Here is a 26,811-nt window from a genome sequence, read left to right as displayed (position 1 = left end):
GGAAACATCTAAAACATGTTTAACGCGATCAGTCAACCGACTATTAAATGTTTTTAATGTCGGGCTACGCATTTATAGAACAACTTCTGTCTGATACAACGTGTGTGGCTTCCTTTAGCCAAATAATTAGCCTACATTTTGCTGAGAGATTGAAGGGCTAGACAACAAATGTTCTAAATGAATCACCGACTAACAACATGGAAATGAATGAAACATGGAGAAGGAAAGTCATCTTCTGACATTGCCTTTGCTCCGTGTTAAAAGCTCCAAAATGATGAACTGGCATAAACTTTAACTCTATACATGTACTCTAAGATTTACTTAAAAGAATGGCGACGACGTACTTATCCACAAGTAGCCTAGATGCGACGACGTATGAAACTTATCCAGAAGTAGATGTCACACAACAGTCTCCCTAGGCAGGTTCTCCGCATGTCCCTTTCCGCTCCCCATACACCGTAGTCTACACCAGGGGCGGACTGGCCATCGGGGATACCGGTCCAAAATACCTGCCCTCTTCCATCACCAACCGGCCCTCCCTCTGACATCGCCAGCACTTCCAACTATTTTCCTTATTACACAGCTTGAACACGTATAATTTGCTCTAAGACCTTCCGAAGGCTAAAATAACTGACTGACTTTTATACTCCTTGCGATCTGTATTCACACTCATGGTGCCTTTTCTTCGAAAATGTTCTAAAGTGTCTTCTGAAATGTGTTCTTACGGACTTCGAAAGTTCAAAGTAAGAACATATATATATGATGTTATTTATTTGTAATAATCCAAAATAATGTTAAGTGTATGGGTATTTTTCCAAGTAGGCCACTGACTAGTCGATACGTGCGATGCAATGAGTGGGTGGGCCGGTCTGACAGTAACTCCCGGGCCACTTTTTTCCCGAAGTCCGCCCCTGGTCTACACCGTAGACTGTAGCACAACACTGTCAGCTGCTCATTTCATACTCGCGTGACATACGAAGCTTCGACGGGTGATCACTTTTTTTTGGCCATTCGAAGCCACGCTCTCAACACGTATCGGTACCCATTGCTTCGAAAGGTCGATACCTCTTCGTGAGCACGGCTTCGAGCCGTAGGTATTGCATCCTATTCAGTACATGACAGTCAAGTGTGTGAAAATATAGAATGGACAAGCAAATCAGAGTGCCTGCCATGTCCAAAATGGAGGATGCAAGGAATGTGAAGGACGAAGATAAACTTTACAAGTTTGAAGGGATCCTGTACTCTTCCATCATGAGTCCTCCAGAAAATCTCAAAGCGATGAAGAACATGGAGGCCAGACCAGAGGACTCTCTGTTGGTAGCTTATCCTAAATGTGGTATGCGCAAAAACGTGTATTTTATTTATTAAAGTTTACTTCCTGAAATCATGTCCACTAACACAGGCTTCGTGACTCAAACTGAAAATAAACAACAACTGTTAATGTCAGTGATTTGGGTTTGTCAGGGTTCAATTGGATGATTATTGTGATCTTCAAAATCATGGCTGCAACCACTGGGCCAAAAGAAATGCCTGCTGTGCCGCAGATGCTTGAATTCTTCTCACCTGAAATGCAACAGGTACGTTATACATAGGTTGTTTTTTTTCACTGAGAAAAAAAAGTCTGATAACATAATTGCAACACAATAACAGCATTCGTAAATTATTGTAGTTTTGTGGTGTATGGCCTTAATATTTTAAAACCTGTTTATTTAAGGTGTGTGAAGACACATGCAAGAGTAACGCAAAACAAATATTAAGCTATATTGATCTTTTTGTTTGCAGATGGTTAAAGAGAAGCCCTCCCCTCGGTTATTGGGCACACACATGCACCCAGATAATATACCCAAATCTTTTACAGAAAAGAAAACAAAGGTCAGTGTTAAGTAATTACTAGTGAGTGGCACCAATGAGCACATTCATCATATTTAACTTTAGGAGACCACTTGTGTAGTTCACCTGTGACCTCAAGATGCAGTGGCCATTTCCCTCTCTCGGAACAGATGCAGCTCACCCTGTAAATTTGACTTTTACTTGTAGATGCTGGTTGTGTTTCGAAACCCAAAAGATACGGTTGTGTCCTACTACCACTTCATGAACAACAACCCTGTTCTGCCAAATGCCAAATCCTGGGACGCCTTTTTCACAGACTTCATGAAAGGAGAAGGTGAGAACAAGGATAACCAAATACAGCTCATTGCCATTGTTGCTACATTTCACAGCTGAACCTGTGAATATAAGCTGATAACATAAAGCCATTGGCAAATGTTTCACAAATGGTCTACAGGTAGTATTTGGTGCACTGTTATGACAAAATCAGGGAACTCTAAACAACATTTCCTTTGGTTTACTTTTAGTGGCTTGGGGCTCTTACTTTGACCATGCCCTGGCTTGGGAGAAATGCATGGATGATCCAAATGTGATGATTGTGACTTACGAGCAACTGAAAGAGGTGTGTTATATGTATTTACATATCATTGACTAGGGTCATTGCTCCTATCAAAGTTTAACTATGTGTGATAGTATGATAAGTTGTGCTATGTCAATGCATTGTAAAATGCACAGTTTTAATGTTAAACTGTACTTCAGTCAAGACAGTCATTTATTGATTTAACCATTTATGTAAATAGAAATTGGTTTGACTTAAAACTGCCTGCCTCAAGAGCTCACATACACACGTACATACAAAAACAAGGCAGGGAGCCTGAAAATCATCAGAAATCAAATCAAACTTTGTGTTTTGATTTTACGCTTTTAACAAGCAGTGTCAAAAGGCTTCCACAGATCAGCACTGATAACCACCCCTTAAAGAAGACAAGGCAAAACTTCCTAAAACTCAGAGAGAAAAATGTAAGAAACCTCAGGAGGAGCCACTCATCTACATACGGTTGGTAATACAGTGAGATGCAGATCATAACCGGATACTTTTTCCAATAGATTCAAATACAAATATAGCTGCAAGCAGCAATGCGGGTTCCACCAAAACATTGTGAACAGTGGAACAATTGACATGGACAATGTCACAAACTTACTGAAAGTTTTGACAAATTGGTGGAAATGCCATAATTAAAAATTAAAAAACATTCGGCAGTGACCTGTAGCGCCTCCTACGGTCGGATATGGGACCTTTGGGATATGGAAGTTACTCTTGGTCTGTAGTTACAACTTGCAGTAACTTTATTAGCTTCTTAGCTTTGGCCCAAAATATTTTTCAATACACCAAGGTGATTCTGCACACAGAAGTTCCGAAGTCATCTCTAGGTGTGAGATCTGACATCTGTCTTTCATACACTAGGTTATAATGCAGCCAGTAGAGTGAAGGCAAAACTGCTCCTGAACCCTAATCACACATACATAGTCAGTGAAGTCACACACAGCATTACATTGCAGAAAGTTCTGTGGAAAATGATACAGAAACACAGTATGGAGGATCTGGGGATTGTGGCAGCCATTGCACAATATGCAGGTACAGTAGGTTTATGCGACGTGTAAGCATGACAGTCAAGGCCTGTGAATGCATGCCGTATTATGTTGCATCAGCTGATGACATGGCACGCTGCCCAACCTGAACAAGTTTTGCGATTTATTTTTTGTATGATTCAGAATCTCGTGGACGGGGTACAGATGGTATCAAAGTTCTTTGGCTTTCCTTTGACCGATGAGCAAGTCCAGACCATTGCAAGCGAGAGCACCTTTACAGCCATGAAGGAGAGCTCCAAGAACACTCATGGTGGACATGGCAGCGTGTTTTTCCGCAAAGGTACTTTCTCTTAACAGCGTATTTAACTGTTTTGGTCTCTCAGTCAGTCAGTAAGTCAATTTGATTTAGAAAGCACGTTTAAAAAGAACAGCTGTTAGCCAAAGTGCTGTACAATAGTGAATAATTAAAACACACACATTAAGACACAAAACACAACCACAGACAATGCACAAAACCTTTTACCTCTGCACATACCTATGGCCATATGCAACAGTACATTTTAAAGAAGAGATTTAAAACTGTCATATGTTGATGCAGTTTTTATATATTAAGTGGCAATTTCAGTATCAAAACGCATTTGTCTTTATAAAAGCTACCAACAAAATCCATAATTTTCAGGTGCGCTTTGGCATGCCAAGCCAAAGGAAACCAAAACATGACTCAACACCTCACATATTTGAATTTATTTTCTGTGGGGGTCAAATTTACGTCTTTCGGAAAGACTTGTTTAAAACAAACATTATTCACATCTCTTCTGAAACTGTCAAATGTTGATTCAGATTCAGAATATATTTTTTATCCGTTCATACACTTTGGATTTGTGTCTTCACATGAGACTTGGTACAGTATGCATTTTGTAGAATTATCTTATTATATTTTTAATTATCTTTGTGTTTGACCTTTGATCAGGTGAAGTTGGAGACTGGAAAAAACATTTCAGTGAGGCCCAAAGCAAGCAGATGGATGATGAGTTTCAGAAGCACTTGGCTGGCACTAAACTGGGGGACAAATTGAAATATGATGTTTACTGCAAGTAAATTATCCTGGGAACTCCATAACACACTTAGCGTAGTAATATTTTTTTTACAGTAAATTGTTGTTCATGTCATTGTTAGATTTTGTGATTATATAGAATGCATGTTGTTCTACACTTTTACTTCCTATTTGTCCTTACATTTAATCATTGTAAGGCTGGGTGTCCCCCTGCCCCCACTTCTCATATGCTAAAATATGGAGTTGCTGGACCGGGTCTCTACTTGATGGCTCTCACATTCCATTGTGTAACTTCCTGTAGCATTGCAAGTCATATGTTAATAAGTAAGGGTCAAGAAGTGGTCTGATTGGTTGGTCTTGTGTATAAAGGGAATTGTAATGCGTTGTCCTGTGGATTCTTCATCTCCTGAGACATTCTCCTCAGCTCTGGCTTGTCCTTGTGCTCATTCTCCTTGCTCACCTCTTGCTTTCTATCTCTGGTTTTACAATAATTATGGTAGAGTATGTAAGAGCTAACCTTCAACTTGTAACCATTTTGCCTTGTAATTGGTAAGTAATTGAAGTACTAGTGTACTTCACGTCACTGGAATATGAATCACACAAGAAACTAAGTGATGACCAAAGTTTGATATGCTCCTTTTTTCAATAGGTTATATTTACAGATTGTATTTTGTGTGTTTGTTCTTACATTCTCATCTGTGTTTATACAGGCTTTTGGAGAGAGAAAAAAGTCCCATCTTGTGGATGGGATGGAGACTGATAATTTCATATTAAAGGATTTTCTGGTGGAATAGCCTCTTCAAAATGCTCTGAACATTCTGTGTTGTTTCAAGAACTAATCCTTACAAAAGGGCAACTAAAACAATGCATTGCTTTCACAGTATTATTTTGACAAATTTTACATTTGTGTGTGATAGGCTATTAAAACCATTAAAATGTGTTAGTTGATTAGGCTAGGCTACTGTTGTGTAGGCCTTGTATCACATCTTAATTTATCAAATTAATCATTTCAGTAAAAGGACAATAACATACAGTAGGCCTATACTAGGCCTACTCTTACATGAGTGATCTACACACAAAATTCAAGTGTTTTATGTAAACATATTCCCAAAAATCTAGTATTCCTCGACTCGAAAGTATTTCATCCTTTTATGACTAGAACTATCGGTGGCCAGCGTCTATTTAGCCCTGCTTGTAAACTACCAACTTGGTAACCTGAAAACTGTTTCTCCAGCCTCGACCTGGTGAAAGTGTACTGGTTGCTAGGCAACATCAAAGGGGCCCATCCGTGTTTTCGTTTCTAGCAAGACCTCACTGTCTCTTCGAAGTAAATTGTGTGCAATTTCTTACTGAATAGTTATTGCTGTGTTACATTTTGTACAACAAGTACTCCGGGAAAATGCCGTTCAGCGCTGAAGCCATAAAACCGCCTCTGCATGATCAGATATTGGAGCTACAAAGGAAAATTCAATTGCTTGGTGAGTTTCAACTTGTGGTGTGTTAGTAAATAACTTAATAGCAGCCTACTAGTAGTCTAGGCTTGGTTTCAGAGAGAATGATTTCAATGTTTACTGTAGTTAGTTAGGCTGTATAACAATTGAGCCTTAAGCTTGAACTTGATGACAGGCGAGTTAAATAGCATTCAACAACGTTGTCTTAGGGTAGTAGTACTAGTACAGTACAGTCAGTACGCAAAGATTGAATGGCGATTATTTACGTTGACCCCTTTGCAAACAAGACGGCTGACAAACTGCACGTCCGGTTACTCGAAAAAGATGATAATAATCAATAAAAAAGTTGTAAAATAATTTCAACGAAATGATTTCACCCTCTAGCAACTTCAATAATGTACCGGTTAATGTCGTCCACTAGAGGGAGACAGAAGCGCTTATTACGAGAGTTCCCAGTCCACTATCAAGAAGAACAGAGAGTCCATTCTGCAGCTGAGGCAGGAAAACAAGAGACTTCATAAGAAGTTGGCAGACACTCTTGCTGTGAGTGACCATTGAATCACGAGCGGTACCAAAGTGAGGGGGGTGAAAGTGGCAGCTCGTTTTTTGTAGTTTGTTCAAGCACCATATTGAATGTTGCAGGTTTACCTGTGTGTGCATCTAAGGTTGTGGCTTTTTTCCTCAGGGGGATGAGCAAGTCATTAAAGATGCTTTTCAGAGTAGAGGCATGGAAAAAGCTGCCTTCCGGAATATGTCGGGGAAGGTATAACATTCTCTCTCTCTCTCTCTCTCTCTCTCTCTCTCTCTCTCTCTCTCTCTCTCTCTCTCTCTCTCTCTCTCTCTCTCTCTCTCTCTCTCTCTCTCTCTCACACACACACACTCTGTCTCTCTTAACTAGTCTTATCTCTCTCACCCCGTGGCTTATCCCAGACAGCTCTCAGTATGCTGGACCAGAAGGTTTGCGACAAGAGGAAACGCCTCAACGCCCTCAAACACACCACCCAGACCTGCCGCCGGCGCCTGGACGAGCTGCAGCTGCAGTACCAGAGCATAAAGCTAGAGGGCAGCAGAGGGCCGCAACCCGACGCGCAGAGACAAGAGGAGGAGGCCAAGGTAGAGGAGAGACAAAGAGAGATTAGTCAAACATATCCGATAGAGGTAGATGTACTGGACAGACAGACAGACAGAGACACACACACCCACACACACTGTATGTGGGTTTGATGTGTCGCCCTCTTCTGCAGAGTGAAGGGGAGGCCGGCGAGGAGCATCCCCAAAAGGTTATGCTCTGCCCTCACTCCCCACAGCCCCTGATTCCAGGCTCCCATATGCCAACACAGCCCCGTATTTCACTCATCAAAGCCTACCGTGTGTGTGTGCGCCTGTGGATCCCTGTGTGTGTGTGTGTGTGTGTGTGCGTGCGTGTGCGCTTCGTCTTCCAGAACCTGCGGGTGCTGGAGAATCGTCTGGAGAAAGCCCAGCTCAAGTCTCAGGAGGCCGAACACATCATGAGGGGCTACTTGAAGCTCAAAGCCCACCTGCAGGTGAGCCACCCTCACTGACTGCATACAGGACCCAGAGGTCAAACTGAAATCACCGATTCTGGTGATTTCTAGTTTGAGGTGGACATTTGAAGATATTTCCCGTTCCTCATTTTGTTACCAAACGTTCTGGTCACGTATGGATTCATACGTTGTGTAGACTATTAAGTTGGCTTTCTTAAGACGATAGCGAGTTACCGTGTTTATCGTTGGCGTCTCGTGCAGGAGGAGAGCTTGACCTTCCAGTCCCAGCTGGACCGGCTGGAGGCTGAGATCCTGACCCAGAGACAGGAGCTGCGGGACCTGCAGGTCATGAACAACGACGCCCACCTGTCCAAGGACACGGCCAAGGTGACCCTCCGCGACATCCTCTCTGACTGGGCCAGGGTCGGAGGACGTGGCCGTATTTGGATTCCTCTTGTTTTAGTTTTTTTTTCTTCTCCTTTCATTTCCATCATCCTTGTGATTACACTGAGTATTCTGGAATAGTTGTTCACCCACGTGATAGCTGGTGTTTTCTCACCTTCTTGTCTCTTTCTCTCTCTACCTCACTCCTTCCTTCTCCCTCCCTCCCTCCCTCCCTCCCTCCCTCCCTCCCTCCCTCCCTCCCTCCCTCCCTCCCTCATCTTTTTCTCTTTCTTCCTCTCCCTCCCTCTCTCTGTCTGTTCCTTCACTCCTCCATACCTCTCTCCCCCCCTGCCCCCTCCTTCCCTGCCCCCCCCCCCCCCCTGCACCCTCCCTCCCTGCCCCCTCCCTCTCTATCCAGGCTGAGCTGCTGCGCCAGGAGGAGCTGGTGTACCGGGAGAGGAAGGAGAGAGAGAGCATCCTCACCAGCTACAAGAAGCAGGCGGAGGAGCGCAAGGCCCAGGCCGAGAGAGTGGAGAGACGGGTGAGTGGCCATTGGGACTGCCCATTTGGCCCTCCGGTGTAGCACAGTGTCAAACACCGAGATAGCATCAAAGCTGCGCTACAATTACAAATCATTTGACTGAAAGTGAGTTCAATATGGAAAATAGTGTTCACTTAAGTTGTAAAAAATCGGTAACACAAGATCACTACCATGAAACCAATAGGAGATGATCCTTGTGTTTAATCAAAGGCAACTTAAATACGTAGAACCACATATCTTCTTTTACTGCGCAAATCTCCAAAATACCTTGTGTGTGTGTGTTCCCTCCTGCCCAGGCCCAGCGGCCGGGCATGCAGCCAGACGAGCTGAGCAGCGAGACCCAGCGCAGTGTCACCGGGGTGGGGGAGGAGGAGAGGGCCATCTCCACCTTCGAGGAGGCCTTCCGACGCATCAAGGAGGCCACAGGAGTCACCGACACACGGGTACTGTACACGCAGAGAGAGAGAGATAGAGAGACATACAGAGAGAGAGAGCCAGAGAGAGACAGAGAGTGACAAAGAGAGAGAGCTAGAATACCTGAATGGTAAATGATTATCCTTTCAGGTATTCAGGCGTGTTTTCGATATCATGTGTGTACGTCTTTGCACGTGTGAATTTGTGTGTGTTTGTGTGAGAGAGAGAATTTGACAGTTCAAATGATTTTCCATTCAGGTATTCAGGCGTGTGTTTGTATTTTGCGTGTACGTCTTTGCACATGTGACATGTGTGTGTGTGTGTGTGTGTGCATGCAGGACATAGTGGAGCGTTTCACCTCCCAGGGAGACACCCAGAAGCACCTGGAGAACCTGAAAGAGGAGAATGAGAGAACTCTGCAGCGTCTGAAGGAGGAGAGAGACCACCTGCAGGAACACTTCCAGACCATGAAGTACTCTGGGGAGGCCAAACTCTCCAGGTGAGGGGTCAGGGGTGTACAGGTCAAGTTCTAGGTGAAAAGTCACTGCTAGCAGCTAAGCACTAGCTAGCAGCTAGCAGCACTACTAATTGAAATGGGTATGATCTTTTTGATCATAACTTTAGCAAGTTAGCAACCTTTTACCAGCGATGTTTTCAGAATCAGAATCAGAATTCGGTTTATTCGCCATGTATGTTATACAAACACGGAATTTACAGTGGCAGCAAAACACTAAACATATACAGATCTTAAATTAAGTAAAAGTACAAAAGTTTAACTATTTCTAAGAACTAAACAATCTAAGAATACAACAATTTAAATATAAAATAAAATATATATAAAAATAAGAATAGAATGAGCAGCGTGAATGGTCAACATAGTGCAATCGGATACTGAGATAAAGTGGCTTATGCATACTGAATTGCCATTAGATGGACTTATAATAGTTAAATAAGTGAATGAATGTCAATGGGAGTCCTTGGCCTTGTTTAAGAGGCCAGTAGCAGATGGAAAGAAACTGTTCTTATGGCGTGAGGTTTTGGTCCTGATGGACCCCAGCCTTCTGCCAGAGGGGAGTAGCTGGAACAGGGAGTGACCAGGGTGGGAGGGTTTTAGCATTAGCGATCCCTCAGGGCAGACTGTTAGTGACACACTGTTAACGTTAGCATCGCTAGTCACTTAGCCAGCCCCTGGCTGACCCTCTTCTTCTCTGTCCTGCCACGTCCAGCCGTCAGCAGGTGCTGGAGGAGCGCGAGCGCCACCTCCTGGCGGAGCAGCAGAGGTGCGAGGCGGCCAGGGAGCGTCTGGACTGGCTGACCCGCACCCTCGGCACGGTGCGCGCCGGCGTGGAGCACCTTGCCGACAAGCTGCAGCACGTCCAGCTGGTACGAGGCCACCCCCCCCCCCCCCCCGCCAGCGTGGACCTCTCTTTCTCTTGGTCTCTCTCTCTCGGTCCCTCTCTCTCTTTGTCTGCCTGTCTCTCTCTTTCTCTCTCGGCCCCTCTCTCTCTCTTTTTCTCCCTCTCCCTGTCCCTCTCTCTTGGCCCCTCTCTCTCTCTTTTTCTCCCTCTCCCTGTCCCTCTCTCTCGTCCCCTCTCTCTCTCTCAGCCCTTGTCATGGCCCCTCTCTCTGTCCCTCTCTCCGTCCCTCTATCCCTAGCACTGTCCTTTTCTTTGTCTTTCAGAACAGTAATTGGGACGATCAGTCAGTCAACATATGCTAACAAAGTTTCTTTCTTTCTTTTTTCCTCACTCAATGTCTCCACGGCTCACTCTCTATGCACGCCCATCTCCACACACACACACACACACACACACACACAAATTCCTATCACTCCCCTCCCCCCTTACACACACACACACTTATAACACCCACTCGCACGCTCAAATCACAACCCCGCACGCACACACTCAAACCCGCTGAACTCCCGTCTCCAGGACGCGAGCGCGGCCCCTCCTCCGTCCCCGGGCGGTGAGGAGGAGGTGGTGGAGCTGCTGGCCCGGACGGAGAGGAAGCTGCTGATGCTGCAGGACGAGCTGCAGGGCAAGGACCTGGCCCAGGTCATGAAGGAGATGGAGGAGGAGGAGGTGAGGGGGGGGGGGGGAGAGGAGGGAGGGAGAGAGGGAGAGAGGGAGGGAGGGAGGGAGGTAGGGAGGGAGAAATACAGGGAGAAGGAAGGAGTGAGGGAGAGAGAGAAAGAGACAAGAAGGTGAGAAAACACCAGCTATCATGTGGGTGAACAACTATTCCAGAATACTCAGTGTAATCACAAGGATGATGGAAATGAAAGGAGAAGAAAAAAAAAAGAGAGAGAGAGAGAGAGAGAGAGACTACAGGCAAGGTGACACACAAATCCCAAATGGTGGCCAGGGATCATCCGGAATCCTGTTCTGCTCCTGGTTTATTTCTGATTCTTTGCATCCAAACTATATAAGGTTGCAACTTGATAGACATGAAGAAATACAAAACACATCCCATTCACGCATCCATTTTCAGGACATTGAAAACCAGATTCAATGAAAACAGGTAGCCTATAGGGTTATATCATATTCACATAAATGACCCAGAATGGAGCACATGGCAAGCCTAACCACTCATGCTAGGATAGCATATCTGCTTATCTGTAGGGGATGGAAACATAACCATTCCAGCCACTTTGAAGTGTTTGACCAGCATAAATATCAGCCTGCGACTGGCCTTCCAAGGCCCTGTTTGAGAACACAGTGTTCAAGTGCACTGAGGGAAGGACGGTTGTGATGTCATTGGTCACTGTCATTTGCTCATGGGGGTTAAACATATACCGCTTTTATCTAATTGGAAGGTGTTCCCTTTTGAAAAACCTGTCGGGGATGAATATTGTCGTCGATGGCTTGTGTGTGTGTGTGTGTGTGTGTGTGTTGCTGTCACTTTGAATTCCCATCGCTGTACATTGTTCATGTCCTGCTTTGTCTGGCTTTTAACACAATTGCTTGATGGTGTGTGTGTGTGTGTGTGTGTGTGTGTGTACAGTTCCATGCCAGCATCGAGGGAAAGCTGCCACAGTACAACACACGCATCAAGCTGCCCCAGGACCAGAAACAGGATCCATACGACGGTGAGAAGACATCTGACACACACACACACACACACATAAGAGCAGTTTACATTTCCATAGGCCGTTTCCACGGCGTTTCACCCTCTCTTCTCTCTCCTCCCCTCTTCCTCTCCCCCCAGAAGAGGAGGAGAGCGGCGACGACGAGGGTGACATCATCACCCGCGCCGCGCTCAAGCGCCAGTCTCAGCTCATCATTGACTCCAAGACCAAGAGAAAGACCCGGACCAAGAAGAAGAAGGGGAAACACTGATCCAGGGAGACCAGTCTGGAGGCCAGTCTGGAGGCCAGTCTGGAGGCCAGTCTGGAGGCAGCGCTGGGGGGCTGAAGTGTGTCTGTGTGCAGGAGCATAGCATGTAGTGTAGTACAGCATGGTCTAGGTGTATACTTCTGTGCTAGATGGAACACAATGACTCACTGAAGGTTCAAATTGAGCATGTGGTCTCACTGGTCCCATTTTAATTTTTTAATTTACATATGACAATGTATTATTTACTCGCTGACAAATAAGTAAATATTTGAGATTTTTGGAATATACTCCTAGGAGCTTGGGATGAGATACGGAATCTTGTGCTGGCATATACTATAGATCTAGCTATTCTCACTTAATATAGTTGTTTTATGTCAAGCTTCCACAAGTAGTGATTTGATTCCTTTGTTATTAGACTCAATTTGTAACGACAGTAGTAATTATAATAAAAACACACCTTTCTTTTTTAGAAATACAATTGTTCTTTATGTACAAACATATGTCAGTGAAGGAGAATGCCTTCACCCCTTTTGTTCCCAAAAAATGAAGTCACATATTCCTATCAAGTCACAATCCATGAATGAGTGTGTTTTGACAACAGAAATGTTCTTTTTCCCTGTCCTGTTGGCTCAACACATTTTTCTCCCTCCGTGGCTCTATCTCACCCCTCTCTCCCCTCTGTCCCTCTCTCCCTCTCTCCCCTCTGTCCCTCTCCCCTCTCTCCCTCTCTCCCCTCTGTCCCTCTCTCCTCTCCCTCTCTCCCCTCTGTCCCTCTCCCCTCTCTCCCTCTCTCCCTCTCTCCCCTCTGTCCCTCTCCCCTCTCTCCCTCTCTCCCCTCTGTCCCTCTCTCCCTCTCTCCCCCTCTCTCCCTCTCCCCTCTCTCCCTCTCTCCCCTCTGTCCCTCTCTCCTCTCTCCCTCTCTCCCCTCTGTCCCTCTCCCCTCTCTCCCTCTCTCCCCTCTGTCCCTCTCTCCTCTCTCCCTCTCTCCCCTCTGTCCCTCTCCCCTCTCTCCCTCTCTCCCTCTCTCCCCTCTGTCCCTCTCTCCTCTCTCCCTCTCTCCCTCTCTCCCCTCTGTCCCTCTCCCTCTCTCCCCTCTGTCCCTCTCCCCTCTCTCCCTCTCTCCCCTCTGTCCCTCTCTCCTCTCTCCCTCTCTCCCCTCTGTCTCTCTCCCCTCTGTCCCTCTCTCCCTCTCTCCCCTCTGTCCCTCTCTCCCTCTCTCCCCTCTGTCCCTCTCTCCTCTTTCCCTCTCTCCCCTCTGTCCCTCTCTCCCCTCTGTCCCTCTCTCCTCTCTCCCTCTCTCCCCTCTGTCCCTCTCCCCTCTCTCCCTCTCTCCCCTCTGTCCCTCTCCCCTCTCTCCCCTCTGTCCCTCTCTCCCCTCTGTCCCTCTCCCCTCTCTCCCTCTCTCCCCTCTGTCCCTCTCCCCTCTCTCCCCTCTGTCCCTCTCTCCTCTCTCCCTCTCTCCCCTCTGTCCCTCTCCCCTCTCTCCCCTCTGTCCCTCTCCCCTCTCTCCCTCTCTCCCCTCTGTCCCTCTCTCCCTCTCTCCCCTCTGTCCCTCTCTCCCTCTCTCCCCTCTGTCCCTCTCCCCTCTCTCCCCTCTGTCCCTCTCCCCTCTCCCCCTCTCTCCCTCTCCCCTACAGCCAGCAACATAAATCCTCGCCCTTTTGTACATTTATTGTTTCATATTGTGATACTTTCCATGGTGACATTTGATCTGACATTTACATGACATCTGATACTTTTAGCAACCTGCCATTGAAAAATGGCAGGTTGCCCACCCTCAATCACCTGTGTAATACTGGAACACAGTACATTACAGTAAAACATCATGTACCCAAGCCTTTAAAATGTCAGGGAGGGAAGGGCAGATCTCCCGACCCGAAGGTATGTCTATCCTATTGTCTCTGTGATCGAAACTCTACTTTGAATGGTCGGGTCCTTTTACACACACACAGCCATGGTTTATTGTGACGTGATAGGCTTTGTGGAGCCAGTGGGTTTATAGATGACACACTTTTTTTGTCATGTGACTTTTTGATCGTTCTATGCACTTTTCATGTACATAGAGAAAGTTCTGTAGTTGACACAGTCAAATTGCAACACACTTATGAGGGCAATAAGGCATTTTTATTTTATTTTTTATCGATATCAAAAGTTCCCCAAACAAGACAGTGTGGGAGCTGTTTTTTTAAATCTCCATTTATGTTTTTCTACAAGAGAAATTAGGTTGTAGAAATTACCTCATCCATGTACCCCATTAAAGAACAAAGCACATTCGGTTGTTTATTAGTACTCGATGTTTTAGCATTCACTCATTTAAGATCAATATGACTGTCAGTGTCTTGTCCATCCTCTTGGCTGACAATAAATACTGTGTCATGTTACTGAGTCCAAGATGCTGGTATGACAGCTCTCTCTCACATGCTAGCAGCAGCCATTGCTGCATGACTGTGGCTAAATTATGTGAGACAGTCAAGGTACACTAAACCTAAGTAAGGAGATGACATGTGCTTTGTGCTGTTCAGTGTGTTTTGGTGCCTATGTGTGTGTGTGTGTGGTTGTTATGTCATCTGCAGGGCAATCATTACAACCTGACGTTTCGGCCTACTGTAAATTCAAAACTGAGCAAACAGACAAACCACAATGTAGGTGGACAAAAGAACGGCTATATTTAAAGATCGCAAGTCATGTAAAAGACCTCCAAGTTTGTATTCCTCAACAATTATTCCAAGCAGCATTTTGTCTGCATAGTGAGAGGGGGTGAATGAGTGTGTTTGTTTTAAAGATAGTCTTTCAATGCAGTGACGCACGTAGGAATAAAAACACGACGACACTTGGGCCTACAATCAGCTACAGGTGGCTCAAAGCAAGGGCACTCTTGTGCACTAAGTGTTTGGAGTGGGGGGAGTGTTTACTTTATAATTGTTTCTCTAGCACAGCACAAACCATTTAACCTCATTTCTGTGTGCTGACTGGTTTTTACAAGGGTATCGTCTCTCTACAGTCTCTCTATTCTTTTCTGTCGACAACACATTTAAAAAAAAATGTATACACTACTCACATAACCTTTTATGTATATTCTCAGAAAACGACTATTACACACTGTGTTAAATGGACTGCTCAACACGACTGAGGTCAATCTCAAATAGAGAGAGAGATATTATACCTTCCCCGATGCTTCCATGCCTCTACTTTGAAAAGCATCTTTAATAACTTGCTCATCCCCCTGGGAAAAAAGCCACAACCTTAGATGCGCACACAGATAAACCTGCAACATTCAATAGGGGTGCGTGAACAAACGAGAAATAGAGAGAGAGAGAGAGAGAGAGAGAGAGAGAGAGAGAGAGAGAGAGAGAGAGAGAATGTTCCGAATGCGCAGGCATTCAATTATGCACGCACGCGACGCACCTGCCCCTAATTGAGCAACTCTCGCGTTCCTACATCGATATACAAACACACTTCCTCAAAAACTCTTTCTCGTAACTAACTTATTAGGTGTAAATCAAATGTCAAGACAATAAGCATTTGCCTGCTCAGGTTATGACTTTGTCACATATAAAAAATGTGTAGAAGAGGACTGGCCAGACAATAATCCAGAAATGTGGAAATAGGTAAGGAAAAACACGTCGTCAATGTTGGTGACATACACGGTACGTCATCCGTCTTACAAAGAACAACATCAATGCGCTAACTCCTTTTCTTGGCCTTGACTTTTAGGCTAGCTAGGGGAAATGTATAAGTTATTATCAAATCTAACTATATAAATGGCATGAAGTGAAGTGAACAGTCTCTAGTGCCAATGATTGAAAATGCAGAAATTGGTTGCTCTCTTCTAATGAAGAGACAAGTTAAGCAGAATGATTGGATCTGACAAATCTGGCAACAAATGGCCCATATAAGAATCTTGCACAATAGAAGAGTGGAGGCAGAAAAAGAGGTGGGAGTACATTTCACCCACACCCCCTTGTTCCCATAATGGAACAGCATCACACGCTTTCCACAGAAAACAAGTGACAACAAATCCCAAGGTCTATCTCTTTGGAGCAAAACTCTTATGTTTATGGAATATTCTTCCTGTCTCACAGAGAAGCTAACACAACATGGTTTCAAGGAAGGATGTGTATGTGTTGACCTGAGATACAGGTCAAGCTAACCAATCCAGTACGGTAAGTCCTTGTCTTTGATTATAAGTTGTGTATGTTTGCTGTTCTACAACTCTTTAATTAAGGGTGTTGATTGGAAGAATACCTCTAGAAAGGATTTGAATTAGTAGAATCAAACTATGTATTGTTTAATTCATTTTCAGCCGTCTTTTTACCTATTATTGTAGCCTAATGTGTAGGGTGCTACAATATGTATTTCTAGATGACACTCACTTGACAGACATCCTGTCAGTAGTTTAAGGTTTGGAGCCAACAGAGAATTATAGGTTTACTGTTAACAAAGTTGTTGATCTTATAACAAGCTATGTTTTCTTAGGATGTATGTCGCTACTACTACTGGATGTATGTCGCTACTAGGGAGTCAGATGGCTGAGCAGTTAGGGAATCGGGCTAGTAATCAGAAGGTTGCCGGTTCGATTCCCCACCAGGCCAAATGATGTTGTGTCCTTGGGCAAGGCACTTCACCCTACTTGCCTCAGGGGGAATGTCCCTGTACTTACTGTAAGTCGCTCTGGATAAGAGGAAGTCTGCTAAATGACTAAATGTAAATGTACTGGTTGCTGAGAAAGCATCTGGAATCTCTTCTCTTTGAAGGTGGAGTCCTTTTTGTATTTTAGACATGTTACGTATAAGAAAGAGAACTGTGTGCCCTTTTTAGAACCGGGACATGACTTGCATCAGTAGACTTGCAAGAGCTCATTGATTCTTCAGGGTAACACAATAATGCACTGTCCATACATTTGGTTCCTATAACCTTATAATGATCAACGACACCTCAATGACCTCATTCTTTCAACTGGCCAAAAACATTGTAAACAAGGAAAGATTTTCGAATCCAATTCCATGGACTACCATCAAGCGTCACAAACAACATCACAAGACTCACACTGAGGGACATTTTCTTGACAAATTCTCTTCATTTTGATTTTGTCTCTCTCTCTCAATGGTTGTACAATACAGGAGCAGTGGCGAGGGCCTCTCCCTGTCCCTCTTTTGGGTGAGGTGAGAGACTTGAGGACTTGTGTGAGATGCGCTCTACCCTGTCCCTGTGTGGTGGAGGTGGTGGAGGAGGAGGAGAGCGGGGTCTCAGGGCCCGGGTGGGCAGGATGAAGAGGCTGCTGTGCCTGAGGCCTGTCCACCGTGTGGACGTGCAGACGGACATGGAGCCTGGCGTGTGGCTGAGGAGCTTCCAGCTGCTGGACCCCGAGGGACACTCCGAGGTGAGGGGTGCCGACGGGGGGGGGGGGGGGGGGGGGGGGGGGGGGGGGGGGAGTGTGTCAGGGTGGGTGCGCCAAGGCGAAGCCCGTGAAGCTATTGCCGCCAGACTGCTCACACACCTCCATGACACGTTTCGACCGAGTCCGTTTGGGCCTTCTTCCCTTTCCTAAGATGAACCTTGCTCTCAAAGCCAAATCAATCAATGCAATCTATAACCCACCCGCTATTCCCCTCTGCGCCCACACGCTTCCTCCAATCAGCGTTTGGTTTCGCGGGCCCCTACGCATTAGTGGTCTGATGTTAGCAGCAGCCCTGGATGAGTCATATTATTGGGCCAACAAACTACGCAGGTTTACAAGGGTGGGGTCATTCGTGTGTCTCTTCAACAGTGAGGCAGTACAACAGGTGTCCTATATCTGACTAGTTATGCGTCAGAACTGAGATGTTTCTCAGGGTATTGTCTCTTTTGGTCGTGTGGCTGCAGTGCCATTGAATATGAAATACAAGTGATACCTATAGGACAAAGTCAGTTCCTTCAGGGAACTTCTCATCTTCCCTTGATTTAATGTGTCACTGGAACTGGGGTGCGTTTCCCAAAGCATCGTAGCTAAAGAGGCTCTCAGAAATGCTCGTAGATGACTCCTTACGAGCATGTTCGGGAAACGCACGTAAGAAATAACAATGGTTTGTTATTTTGCTCGTAGAAAGCTAAGATCCATCGTTTTCGGGAAACGCAGCCCTGGTCTCTCTATGTAGCCTAATTGTGTTCAGTAGCAATAATAGCTTTTTTCACCAGAGGTAGTGCTGTTTCTTTCTTGTTTAACAATTTGTTTGATTTGAAACCTTAACTTTTTTCCGGGACAACTTCCTTTCAAGTCTATGTTGTCTGCTTTGTACTGAAATCTGTGTGTGTGTGTGTGTGGTATACACATTCGCCAGCTTGTCCTTTATTCATCTGTCTCATTAGTGATTATGAATCCCCCCTTACCTCTGCCACCCTTGCACTTCTCATTTGTAAACGAATGGATGGATGGATGGAGGGATGTTTATACATTGCCAGAAAGAGGCGACGGACATCTCATTAGTGGAACAAGGTTGCTCATTCTCCCCTACAGTAGCCAGTGTCAATCCCCAGACTAATGAGAGAGGTTTGGAAGGGGAGCCTGTGGTCAGACAAAGACCATCTGCTCGGCTAGGGTTAGAGCAGGCGGCACTGCCAGTGTGGGAATTTGGGCTAACTTAGGCTTTTTTGGTTCATTTCTTGTCAAATGTGTTGGACAGTACTTCTTTTTGTCAGTCACAAGTTTTGTTTGTACACCTGTTTTAATATTTTGTTTCCACAACCTAAATATCCATCCTGTTGCTTTGTACTGTGTGCTAATGTTGGGAACAGGCCAAGGAATTCCTCATCTGAATTGAAGTCTGTGTCTGCTCCTAGATAGAACTGAACTGAAGAATAATGTGTCTGAAGAATAACTGATACATTATTTTGAGGAACATATAATAGATCATAATCAGTTGTATTGAATAAATAACACATTATTAACAGTTCTAGGCCATATTTAATGAATTTACGAGGACCAATTTGAAACGGAAAGGGAACCGACTCCTTTTCTGTGGCATTTCTCACTCCCTTCCTTTGACTCCATGGCTAATGAGCTAGCCTGTGAACTGTCCCAACAGGAACCATGGCACTGAAAAGAAGCATACACAAAGGTATTTGTCACCTGAGCATCACATTGTTTGCTTTTGGGACATGTTTCTCATACTGTAGGTGTCATGAACTCTCTGTCATGAGGTGTCATTTTCTATCATCATAAAAATAAGTTACAAAAGGTGCAAATTACCTTACAATACCAAAAGTATGTGAAATAGACGTGTTTATTTGGTTTTAAGTTGGTTTTACAGCCAAACCCTTTTTGCAGTTTGTGTGAACACTATGAAGCAATTCTTGTGTGAAAGGCCCGAGTGATTTGAAATATACCAGTCCTATTAGCCCAGTTGGTAGGCCTACAGCGCTGAAATGTGTTCTAGGTGAGAACAAAAACCGCAGTGGCAAGACGAGGAGTCACAACTTTGCCTACTGCTATTAGTGCTTCTCATGTGAGACGGAAGAACTGCGAGCGCGCGGATATAGTCCCAGCCCACACCTGTTCTATTGACTTGCCCATGCAGCAGGTGACACCTGACAAACGACTCCTCGCAAGCACCGAAACCGGTCACGCGAAAGAGCTGCTGGTTTTCTTTGAGTTTGCATATAGACGAATTAAGCGATTAGATTTCGTAGTCTACATTAGCAATAATGGGGGGGAATTTGTGCGTGATTTACATGAACTACATCGTCTGCATAACGCCTCGATATCCCTGACATTTGAGGAACTATTAGTCTACTGCCCCTCGTATTGTTGTGGAATACAACCTTGGACTGACTATTCATTTCCACATTGGATGCGTTGAAGACATGGCTCCCTAAAGTACAAGATATTTGATTATTTCTGCTTCTAAAACGTCTGGAAAATAATGGGGAAATGGAACCTAACAATGGTAGGCTATTCAAAATGTTATTATGCTCATTTGTTTTGCTCGATTCATGTGTAAGTCAGAGATGAATAAACATCTCTTAACGTAGGCTGTATTTAGAAACATGGACAAAATGTTTAAAAACAATGTTATATAATAGCCTATAGTTGAGGCACCACCATAAACAAAACGAAACGTAGCTTTTGTTATAATAACATTTAGGATGTCTCTTATGACTTTTTAAAAATCCTTTTGTGTTATTCAAACTTTAAAAAAGTAATTACGTTCTCACTTGTATCTTACTGTCACCGTCATTTAAATTGTTGCTCTTAAAATATTTGTGTGTGTACAGACACCACGAGTGTCCGTTTGCCAGGACAGAACATTGAGGTAATGGGCTAGTTCAGTGATCCATGGGGCTGTATCAACAGCCTTGCGTGTCTGTACCAGAATGGAGGACATGGTCAATACTGGCTTGTTCTTTCACTGGGGGCTATAATGCAACAATAACGGGCAAGCACCACACTGGTGTCTGTGTGGGTTTTTATGACAGACCATGCATATAGATAAGTTTCCACTGTTGGGTAATAAATGTTGTTATGCGTGATGGTCATATTTCATGCCGTATGGAAATCGGCAGCAATATTTATGGCTTTCTCATCTCATAATAAGCAAATAATAGTTTTTTCTTCCAAATGTTAAGTGATTTCTGTGCTTTTTACTTAAATGGTTGGATTGACATCCTCAAGGTTGAGATATTGTATTGTAAAAGACGCGTCTACAAATTGAAGCTTGGAAATTCATCTGTTTCATGTGTCTCACGTCACGTGTCACATTAAGCATGTGGCGAGGCATCTCGAGAGCTGCAATTACTGCTGCCACCAAACTTGTAATGTCAGCAATCTTGTAGAATGTCAAATAGGATGAAGGTCGAATTTTCATGCATCACAGCATCTGAAGAATAACGATTATTGACAGTGTTGTGTTTACCCTTGGTGAAACGGCTCAGAGCATGGATGCTTGAAAGGGGAAGGGAAACCATGTCAAAAACTGTTTGTGGGGGGAAAAAAGTACATGATGGATAGAAAATGCTGCGATGCAAATTTAAAATGTGTCAACGATGATCTACCCAAAGAAAGAAATGACTGGATTTCTTTGAAATGTTCATCGAGAGAAGTGTTGGCGAGACTGAAGCCCAGCTCTCAGTTCTCCCGCTCTACAACCCCTTTAATAGTCTCCCCTCCACTCTCCATAGGACCCAGTGCAGGAGTGGGGCGAGGAGGTCGAGGAGGGCGCCGTGTTCGGCATTACCCTGCGGAGGGAGCCCACCTCGCTGGACGCCCAGACAGACTCCGCCTCTCCCGGCGACGTGCACCCCTCCGTCTTCAGCTTTGCCCAGTACCACACTGTCAAGGCAAGGCCACGCCTGCTCTAGAACAGTCCGCGATACCGCCCTGTGGAAAAGCCCTACATTGATATCTACATGCAATTCATCGTATTATCATTTTGATTTTTTCCTCTCGTTTTCCCTTTCCCTTCTGTGTTTGCAACGCGAAGGTGCGCCGGCTCAAGGCTGCCACCCTGGAGCGTCTGGTCTGCCACCTGCTGGACGCCGAACACCAGGAGGGCGACTACGCCCGTGTCTTCCTGTCCACCTACCGGACCTTCACCTGCCCCAACACCCTCATAGAGCTGCTCTTCCAGAGGTGAGGCCCACACACGCGCACACACAGCATGGGGTGCTTCTGTAGAGACTCCTCCTGTGGGGAGGCCTGGGACTGATCGGGTGGGCCTGTATAATTGGTAGACATTATGACATTTATGCTGTTGGTGTGCTTCCTGTGGCATGTTTATTAGGTCGACGAGATGGGATTGGAGTTATGAGTCAGGGATAAACTAGATAGTTATGTGTCATCATTTATGACTCAGGCATAGATTAGCTAGAGTACAGGCAGGGGAGGTGGATAGTAGACAGAGAAACGGATTAAGGCGTAGATATTTGACGTTTCATTAGTTTACTAGATTCTTGGTTGATAGTGGGTTGAGAATAAGAATGTTCTATTTGGCAAATGAATGTGGTTTTGTCGATCCTGGAAAGGTTGTCTTTGAAAACGTCTTATGAGCCACGGTTCCAAAACACCTCAAGACTCGAGCTCCGTGGCCTAGATCTCAGTGATACTAGTCCTCGGTATGTTATCACACTCAACAATGAACTCGCACACCTTCCAAGGCAGTGTTTGATTTGCGTCATTTATGGAGCCAACCCTTTCCTTCTTGCTCTCTGCCAGTGGCGTTCCACTGGAACGCAGTCACCTGATATTTCCAGCCCTTTGAAACACATTCTCTCCATACTTGTATGAGTGATGCCGTACTGTAGAAGGGAGTGTGCGTCCAACCAGTTTCCCGATGTGACTAAAGTGCAGCGCCTCACCTGCCAGCGAGTTTTCCCCCCCAGTTGCCTTTCCTTACTACATGGCGCTGTTCACTAACAGCTTCATTCCTTTTTCATATCTCTGTCGTTTGCTGACAGTAGAACTCTCAAGGTGTATCCAAAAAAAACAAAACAAAAAAACATTTGTCATTACTATTGGTGCACTCTTATCCTGTAAATTCAGTCGAATATTCCCAGGGAAGCTCATTGTCATTTCACTGAGGGCTGCCAAATGGCGGGCCTATTTTACGATTGGAAGGCCACGCATGACGACTTATCGCTTGATGAACACCCTCGTATATCCGCCATGCTGGTGGCAAAGTCCATGTCAAAGATGACATCATCCTTTAGAGAGGGACATATGACTGCCACTGAAAGCTTTCCTCCCTTTGTGTTTCTGCAGAGATGATGTGATGGCCAACCTGGACAACAGCGTCTGCCCCAGGAGGTGAGAAGGAGCGTTCTCTAAACGCCTCTCCGACGAGGCATTCAAAGCACCCGAAACTACAAAGTCCTTGGGAGCGTTAACTAGTATTAACACAACAGCCCCCCATGTGATACGCATCACCAAATGTCAGTCATCCTTTGGTGGGTGGTACAACATTCCTCCCCCGTCAACAAGTCCCGCCCACCTCCCCCCAAGTTTTGAATTCTTTTCAAAACCCCGGTTGTTCAGTCACTCCAAAATCCAAACTCGTCCGCAGTTTCTAGCACTGCGCTGCAATGTAAAGAGTCAAAGGTGCATTTGATATAACATGCCCGTCCCCCCTCCAGCACGCTGCTGCCAGTGATCCGGCTGTGGCTGGAGGAGTTTGGGGAGGACTTCCGCGAGCCGCCCCAGTACCACGCCCTGCGGCTGGTCATCGTCCACCTGCGCCACCGCCTCTGCTTCCGACGCCTGGCCCTGTCCGCAGAGACCCTGCTCAAGAGGCTCCAGGCTGAGGGTAGGCCTCCAGCCCCCCCCCCCCCCCCACACACACACACACCTACACCCACTCCCCCATACTAACAGCACTGTGAGGGAGACGTTATTGTTGCGCTGTTTCTTGTTGAATGCCGATCGTTTCTTGGGGACTGTATTACTGATGGGAGACTGGAACTGTCCTTGATTCTCTGCTGCGCACACTATATGCACTTTTTGAACGTGTGTTTTGGTCTAAAGCGTTTGCTCAACGAATGAATGTGGCGTCATAAATGTAAACCTGGGATATTGCGCTGACTTATTTCTGTACTTGTGCCAGTTTAACACAATGAAGCGCAGAGAGAGACACATTTAGAACAGACTTCAGTTGAACGTGTGACGTAAGAGAGCAGATCATCTCAATTGAGGTGTTTGTACTTGGTCGTGTGTGTCAGTTAATCATCCCCTTCTGGGGGAAAACAAGCCTTTGAACACGCAAAGGTTGGAGGGTGCGCGTGCCACGGGTTTGTTATGCGACACCGTTTGCATTCGTTTCAGATCACAGCACCTGTCAGGCGACGCTGAAGGAGACCGGTGACTGTCAACAGCCGGAGGAGGAGGGACGCGGAGAGACGGACACCAAGGAGGAGGAGCCACAGGACTGGATGGACGTCCCAGAGAAGGAGGTGGCCGAGCAGCTGACGAGATTCGACGCCGTAAGTGTGAATCGTCGATGTGAGGCGGGGGCCCCCGCCCTCGCGGAGTTTGGCTGAGTTTTTGCATGAAGTACGGAGCTTGGATTAAGGCTGTCTCTCTATCGACCTCTCCCTCTCGTCTCACGCTTTCTCCCTCTGGTTCTCTCTCTTTCTCCATCTCAATTTCCCTCCCTCCCTCCCTCCCTTTTCCCCCTCAATTTCCACCCCCTTCTCCCAACCCTCTCCTGCTGTACGTCTCATGTCTCTCTCCCCTCCTCTCTCTCTCCCCTCTCCAGGAGCTGTTTGCGAGGGTGGTGCCGTTCCAGTGCCTGGGCTGCGTCTGGTCCCAGCGGGACAAGAAGGAGAACCGCCGCCTGGCGCCCACCGTCCGCGCCACCATCGCCCAGTTCAACGCCGTCACCAACCGCGTCATCACCTCGCTGCTCTGCCCCTCCCCCCCCGCGCCGCCCTCCGCCGCCCCCTCGTCGTCGTCGTCGTCCTCCTCCCACTTCCCGCCCTCCCCCTCCCCGGGCTCGCCCCGCCGCCCCCACACTAGCCCCGCCCACAGGGCCCAGGTCATCGAGCGATGGATCGGCGTTGCGCAGGTCAGCACGGCCAGACGGAACTCTCTGTGTGTCCCTGTGCGTCGCGCGCGGCGCATGACACCGTGTGCCGCACGCATACACACACACACACACACACACACACACTGAAAACACATTGATATGTATCTCTGTATTACCAGCTTATGTTTGGATAACATCCAGGTGTTGACATCCTCCATGTCTCTCCCTCTCCCCCCCCTCCGTCATCGCAGGAGTGCCGACAGCTGAAGAACTTCTCGTCCCTGAAGGCCATCCTGTCGGCGCTGCAGTCCAACGCCGTGTACCGCCTCAAGAAGACCTGGGCCGCCGTCAGCAGGTGAGGGGGCCACGCCTCGTTAGAGGAACAACCATCTCGCTGTAGCCGAAGACACGCGGCTGACGTCAACACGTCAGCTCAACACCAGAAACTGTGTATAACGTCGAAAATATAGTCTACAGAAACTCTATAGTCTGTTTTAACCCTATAGTCTATAACATCTCTATTGTAGTACGGTAATTTGTCTTTTAAACAGGGTTTTGGATACTCTTTGTAATATGAATGGCTTTATACATGTCATTTGAACTGCTTTGGAGAATGTACTCATGTTCTTCCCCATCCTGTTTGGCTCCAAGGGAGTCCATGGCCACCTTTAATCTGCTGTGCGAGACCTTCCCTGACGAGAACTGCGTGCTGACCAACAGGGAGATCCTGCTGGAGGTGAGCGCCACCAAGCCCGCTCGCCCATACAGCTCTCTACCTCGGTCGCCCTCACGTGCGCCGCCCGAAACACGCTCCCACAGGGAACGACACATGGCCGGTTAGCGTGGTTCCACCCGCTCTGCTCGCCCACCAGACGGAGGATAGTTTGTGTTTACATGGTGATAGGGGGTTTCTTTTCCCATCAGGGTTCATGTGGGTCCGGGTAATGAAAGAAGCATTGTGTTGAACGAGAGTGATATCGTATCCCTGTTGTTCGGGCTCTGTTCCTTATCAAGTTTGTTTGCCACGTTAATTGGCGTTCTGCAGATCGAAGTCCTCACGATGGGCAGGGCACATTCGGAGTCAAGTCACTTTAACTGAACACGTGCGTCCACACAGTATCGACACACACACACTACAAACACACACACCTGTTTAGGTGAAAGTGATACACGGTGTATCAAATCAGTGGTTAGGGCGTATGCCAGACTTAATAGCTCATCCGTCATCTAATCCCACCCATTGCGTGACGGGGGGGAACCTCTCGTGCCCCACAACACGTGAAGTGGTATTGCACCTTAGAAAGGAGGGGTTACGTAACCAGGGCATGTTGTGATCAGGACACCACACCCTCTGCTATCACAGCCGAAGTGGCCGGGGGTTGCATGACTTGTGTTGACTCTCATGAGCCACACCTGCCCTCCGTTGGCAATCAGAATCACAAATAACCAGGGTGCGCTTGATGTGACTTACCCCACCGCCCGTGACACCAATGGAACTAACAACTGTGTGAGGCAAATCTAATGTACCGCAGATGGCTTTTCATGAACGGGTGTGTTTATAGTGTTTATCTTGTTCTTCTCCAGGACGGGAGCCAGGCCACAGAGGACACAACCTCCAAAACTCCTAAAATCTGCCCATGTCCAAGCAAGTGGTGAGAGTCCAAGTCTATTCTTGTTCCGGCACTGGCTCATTGAATTCTGAGGTGTTTCTTAGGCATGTCAGTCATGCCGTTTCATTGTAGAAAAAAAGCTGACTTCTCTCACTTCTCTATTTGGGGACTGAAGCGAAAGACTTGAATGGAAAAAAAGTTTAAATAAAACCCCTAGTCTCAGCGAAAAATAGCGTTTCCATCAGGAGAAGCTGAGACAGATATTCCTGAAGGGACCCTGTCATCATGCCTACTTCCCTAAAAGTCACATGGGGCTTGTCACTCGCACACGATATCTACCTAATATAGGGCTCTCTCACTCTGTCCAACTTCCTCTTTGTAGTCAAATGTCGAATTCAGTGGTCGAGAGCATTCACCCGAGTTTACATACTCGGGTGAATATTGCTCCTGTATGCACGCTCGGATATGTGGGAATGTGTGTGTGTGTGTGTGTGTGGTGTATAAACACCGTACCGGTCAGCCCCCTGAACCAGTGTCCCCCCCCCCCCCCCCCATCCTTTCCTCAGACGTGCAGCAGTGGCATCGTCCCCTACCTGGGGACCTACC

The 26,811-nt window shown here is 46.3% G+C and overlaps 3 protein-coding genes across 3 annotated transcripts in view; all 3 read left to right on the top strand.

Moving 5' to 3' along the window:
- The first annotated feature begins 915 nt into the window (after positions 1-915).
- On the top strand, positions 916-5,303 carry LOC134008940 (sulfotransferase 6B1-like). The gene is made up of 7 exons (XM_062448529.1): positions 916-1,336; positions 1,465-1,577; positions 1,783-1,872; positions 2,038-2,164; positions 2,355-2,449; positions 3,601-3,757; positions 4,388-5,303. Exons 1-7 carry the CDS (start codon positions 1,144-1,146, stop codon positions 4,513-4,515), a joined length of 903 nt encoding a protein of 300 aa, XP_062304513.1. The 5' UTR covers positions 916-1,143; the 3' UTR covers positions 4,516-5,303.
- Positions 5,304-5,718: 415 nt separating this feature from the next.
- Positions 5,719-12,791, top strand: odad3 (outer dynein arm docking complex subunit 3). The gene is made up of 14 exons (XM_062448205.1): positions 5,719-5,949; positions 6,344-6,465; positions 6,608-6,685; positions 6,853-7,035; positions 7,167-7,202; positions 7,365-7,466; positions 7,689-7,814; positions 8,230-8,352; positions 8,649-8,795; positions 9,105-9,265; positions 9,993-10,149; positions 10,701-10,850; positions 11,773-11,857; positions 11,977-12,791. The coding sequence occupies exons 1-14, from the start codon at positions 5,871-5,873 to the stop codon at positions 12,105-12,107; spliced, it is 1,680 nt and encodes a 559-aa protein (XP_062304189.1). The 5' UTR covers positions 5,719-5,870; the 3' UTR covers positions 12,108-12,791.
- Positions 12,792-15,553: 2,762 nt separating this feature from the next.
- Positions 15,554-26,811, top strand: part of rgl3a (ral guanine nucleotide dissociation stimulator-like 3a) — a 14,708-nt gene continuing 3,450 nt past the window's right edge. The window contains exons 1-13 of the mRNA XM_062448882.1: positions 15,554-15,712; positions 16,187-16,267; positions 17,225-17,484; positions 21,258-21,416; positions 21,560-21,708; positions 22,837-22,881; positions 23,208-23,377; positions 23,893-24,050; positions 24,326-24,634; positions 24,847-24,950; positions 25,247-25,331; positions 26,180-26,247; positions 26,588-26,625. Of these exons, the coding sequence (XP_062304866.1) occupies positions 17,293-17,484; positions 21,258-21,416; positions 21,560-21,708; positions 22,837-22,881; positions 23,208-23,377; positions 23,893-24,050; positions 24,326-24,634; positions 24,847-24,950; positions 25,247-25,331; positions 26,180-26,247; positions 26,588-26,625 (1,477 nt within the window). The 5' untranslated portion in view covers positions 15,554-15,712; positions 16,187-16,267; positions 17,225-17,292. The remainder of the gene's footprint in view (positions 15,713-16,186; positions 16,268-17,224; positions 17,485-21,257; positions 21,417-21,559; positions 21,709-22,836; positions 22,882-23,207; positions 23,378-23,892; positions 24,051-24,325; positions 24,635-24,846; positions 24,951-25,246; positions 25,332-26,179; positions 26,248-26,587; positions 26,626-26,811) is intronic.

Source organism: Osmerus eperlanus, chromosome 22 (genome assembly GCF_963692335.1).
Source record: "Osmerus eperlanus chromosome 22, fOsmEpe2.1, whole genome shotgun sequence".
NCBI classification, from domain to species: Eukaryota; Metazoa; Chordata; class Actinopteri; order Osmeriformes; family Osmeridae; genus Osmerus; species Osmerus eperlanus.
Note: the sequence above shows the minus strand (reverse complement) of the source record. Positions and strands in the feature narration are given on the sequence as shown.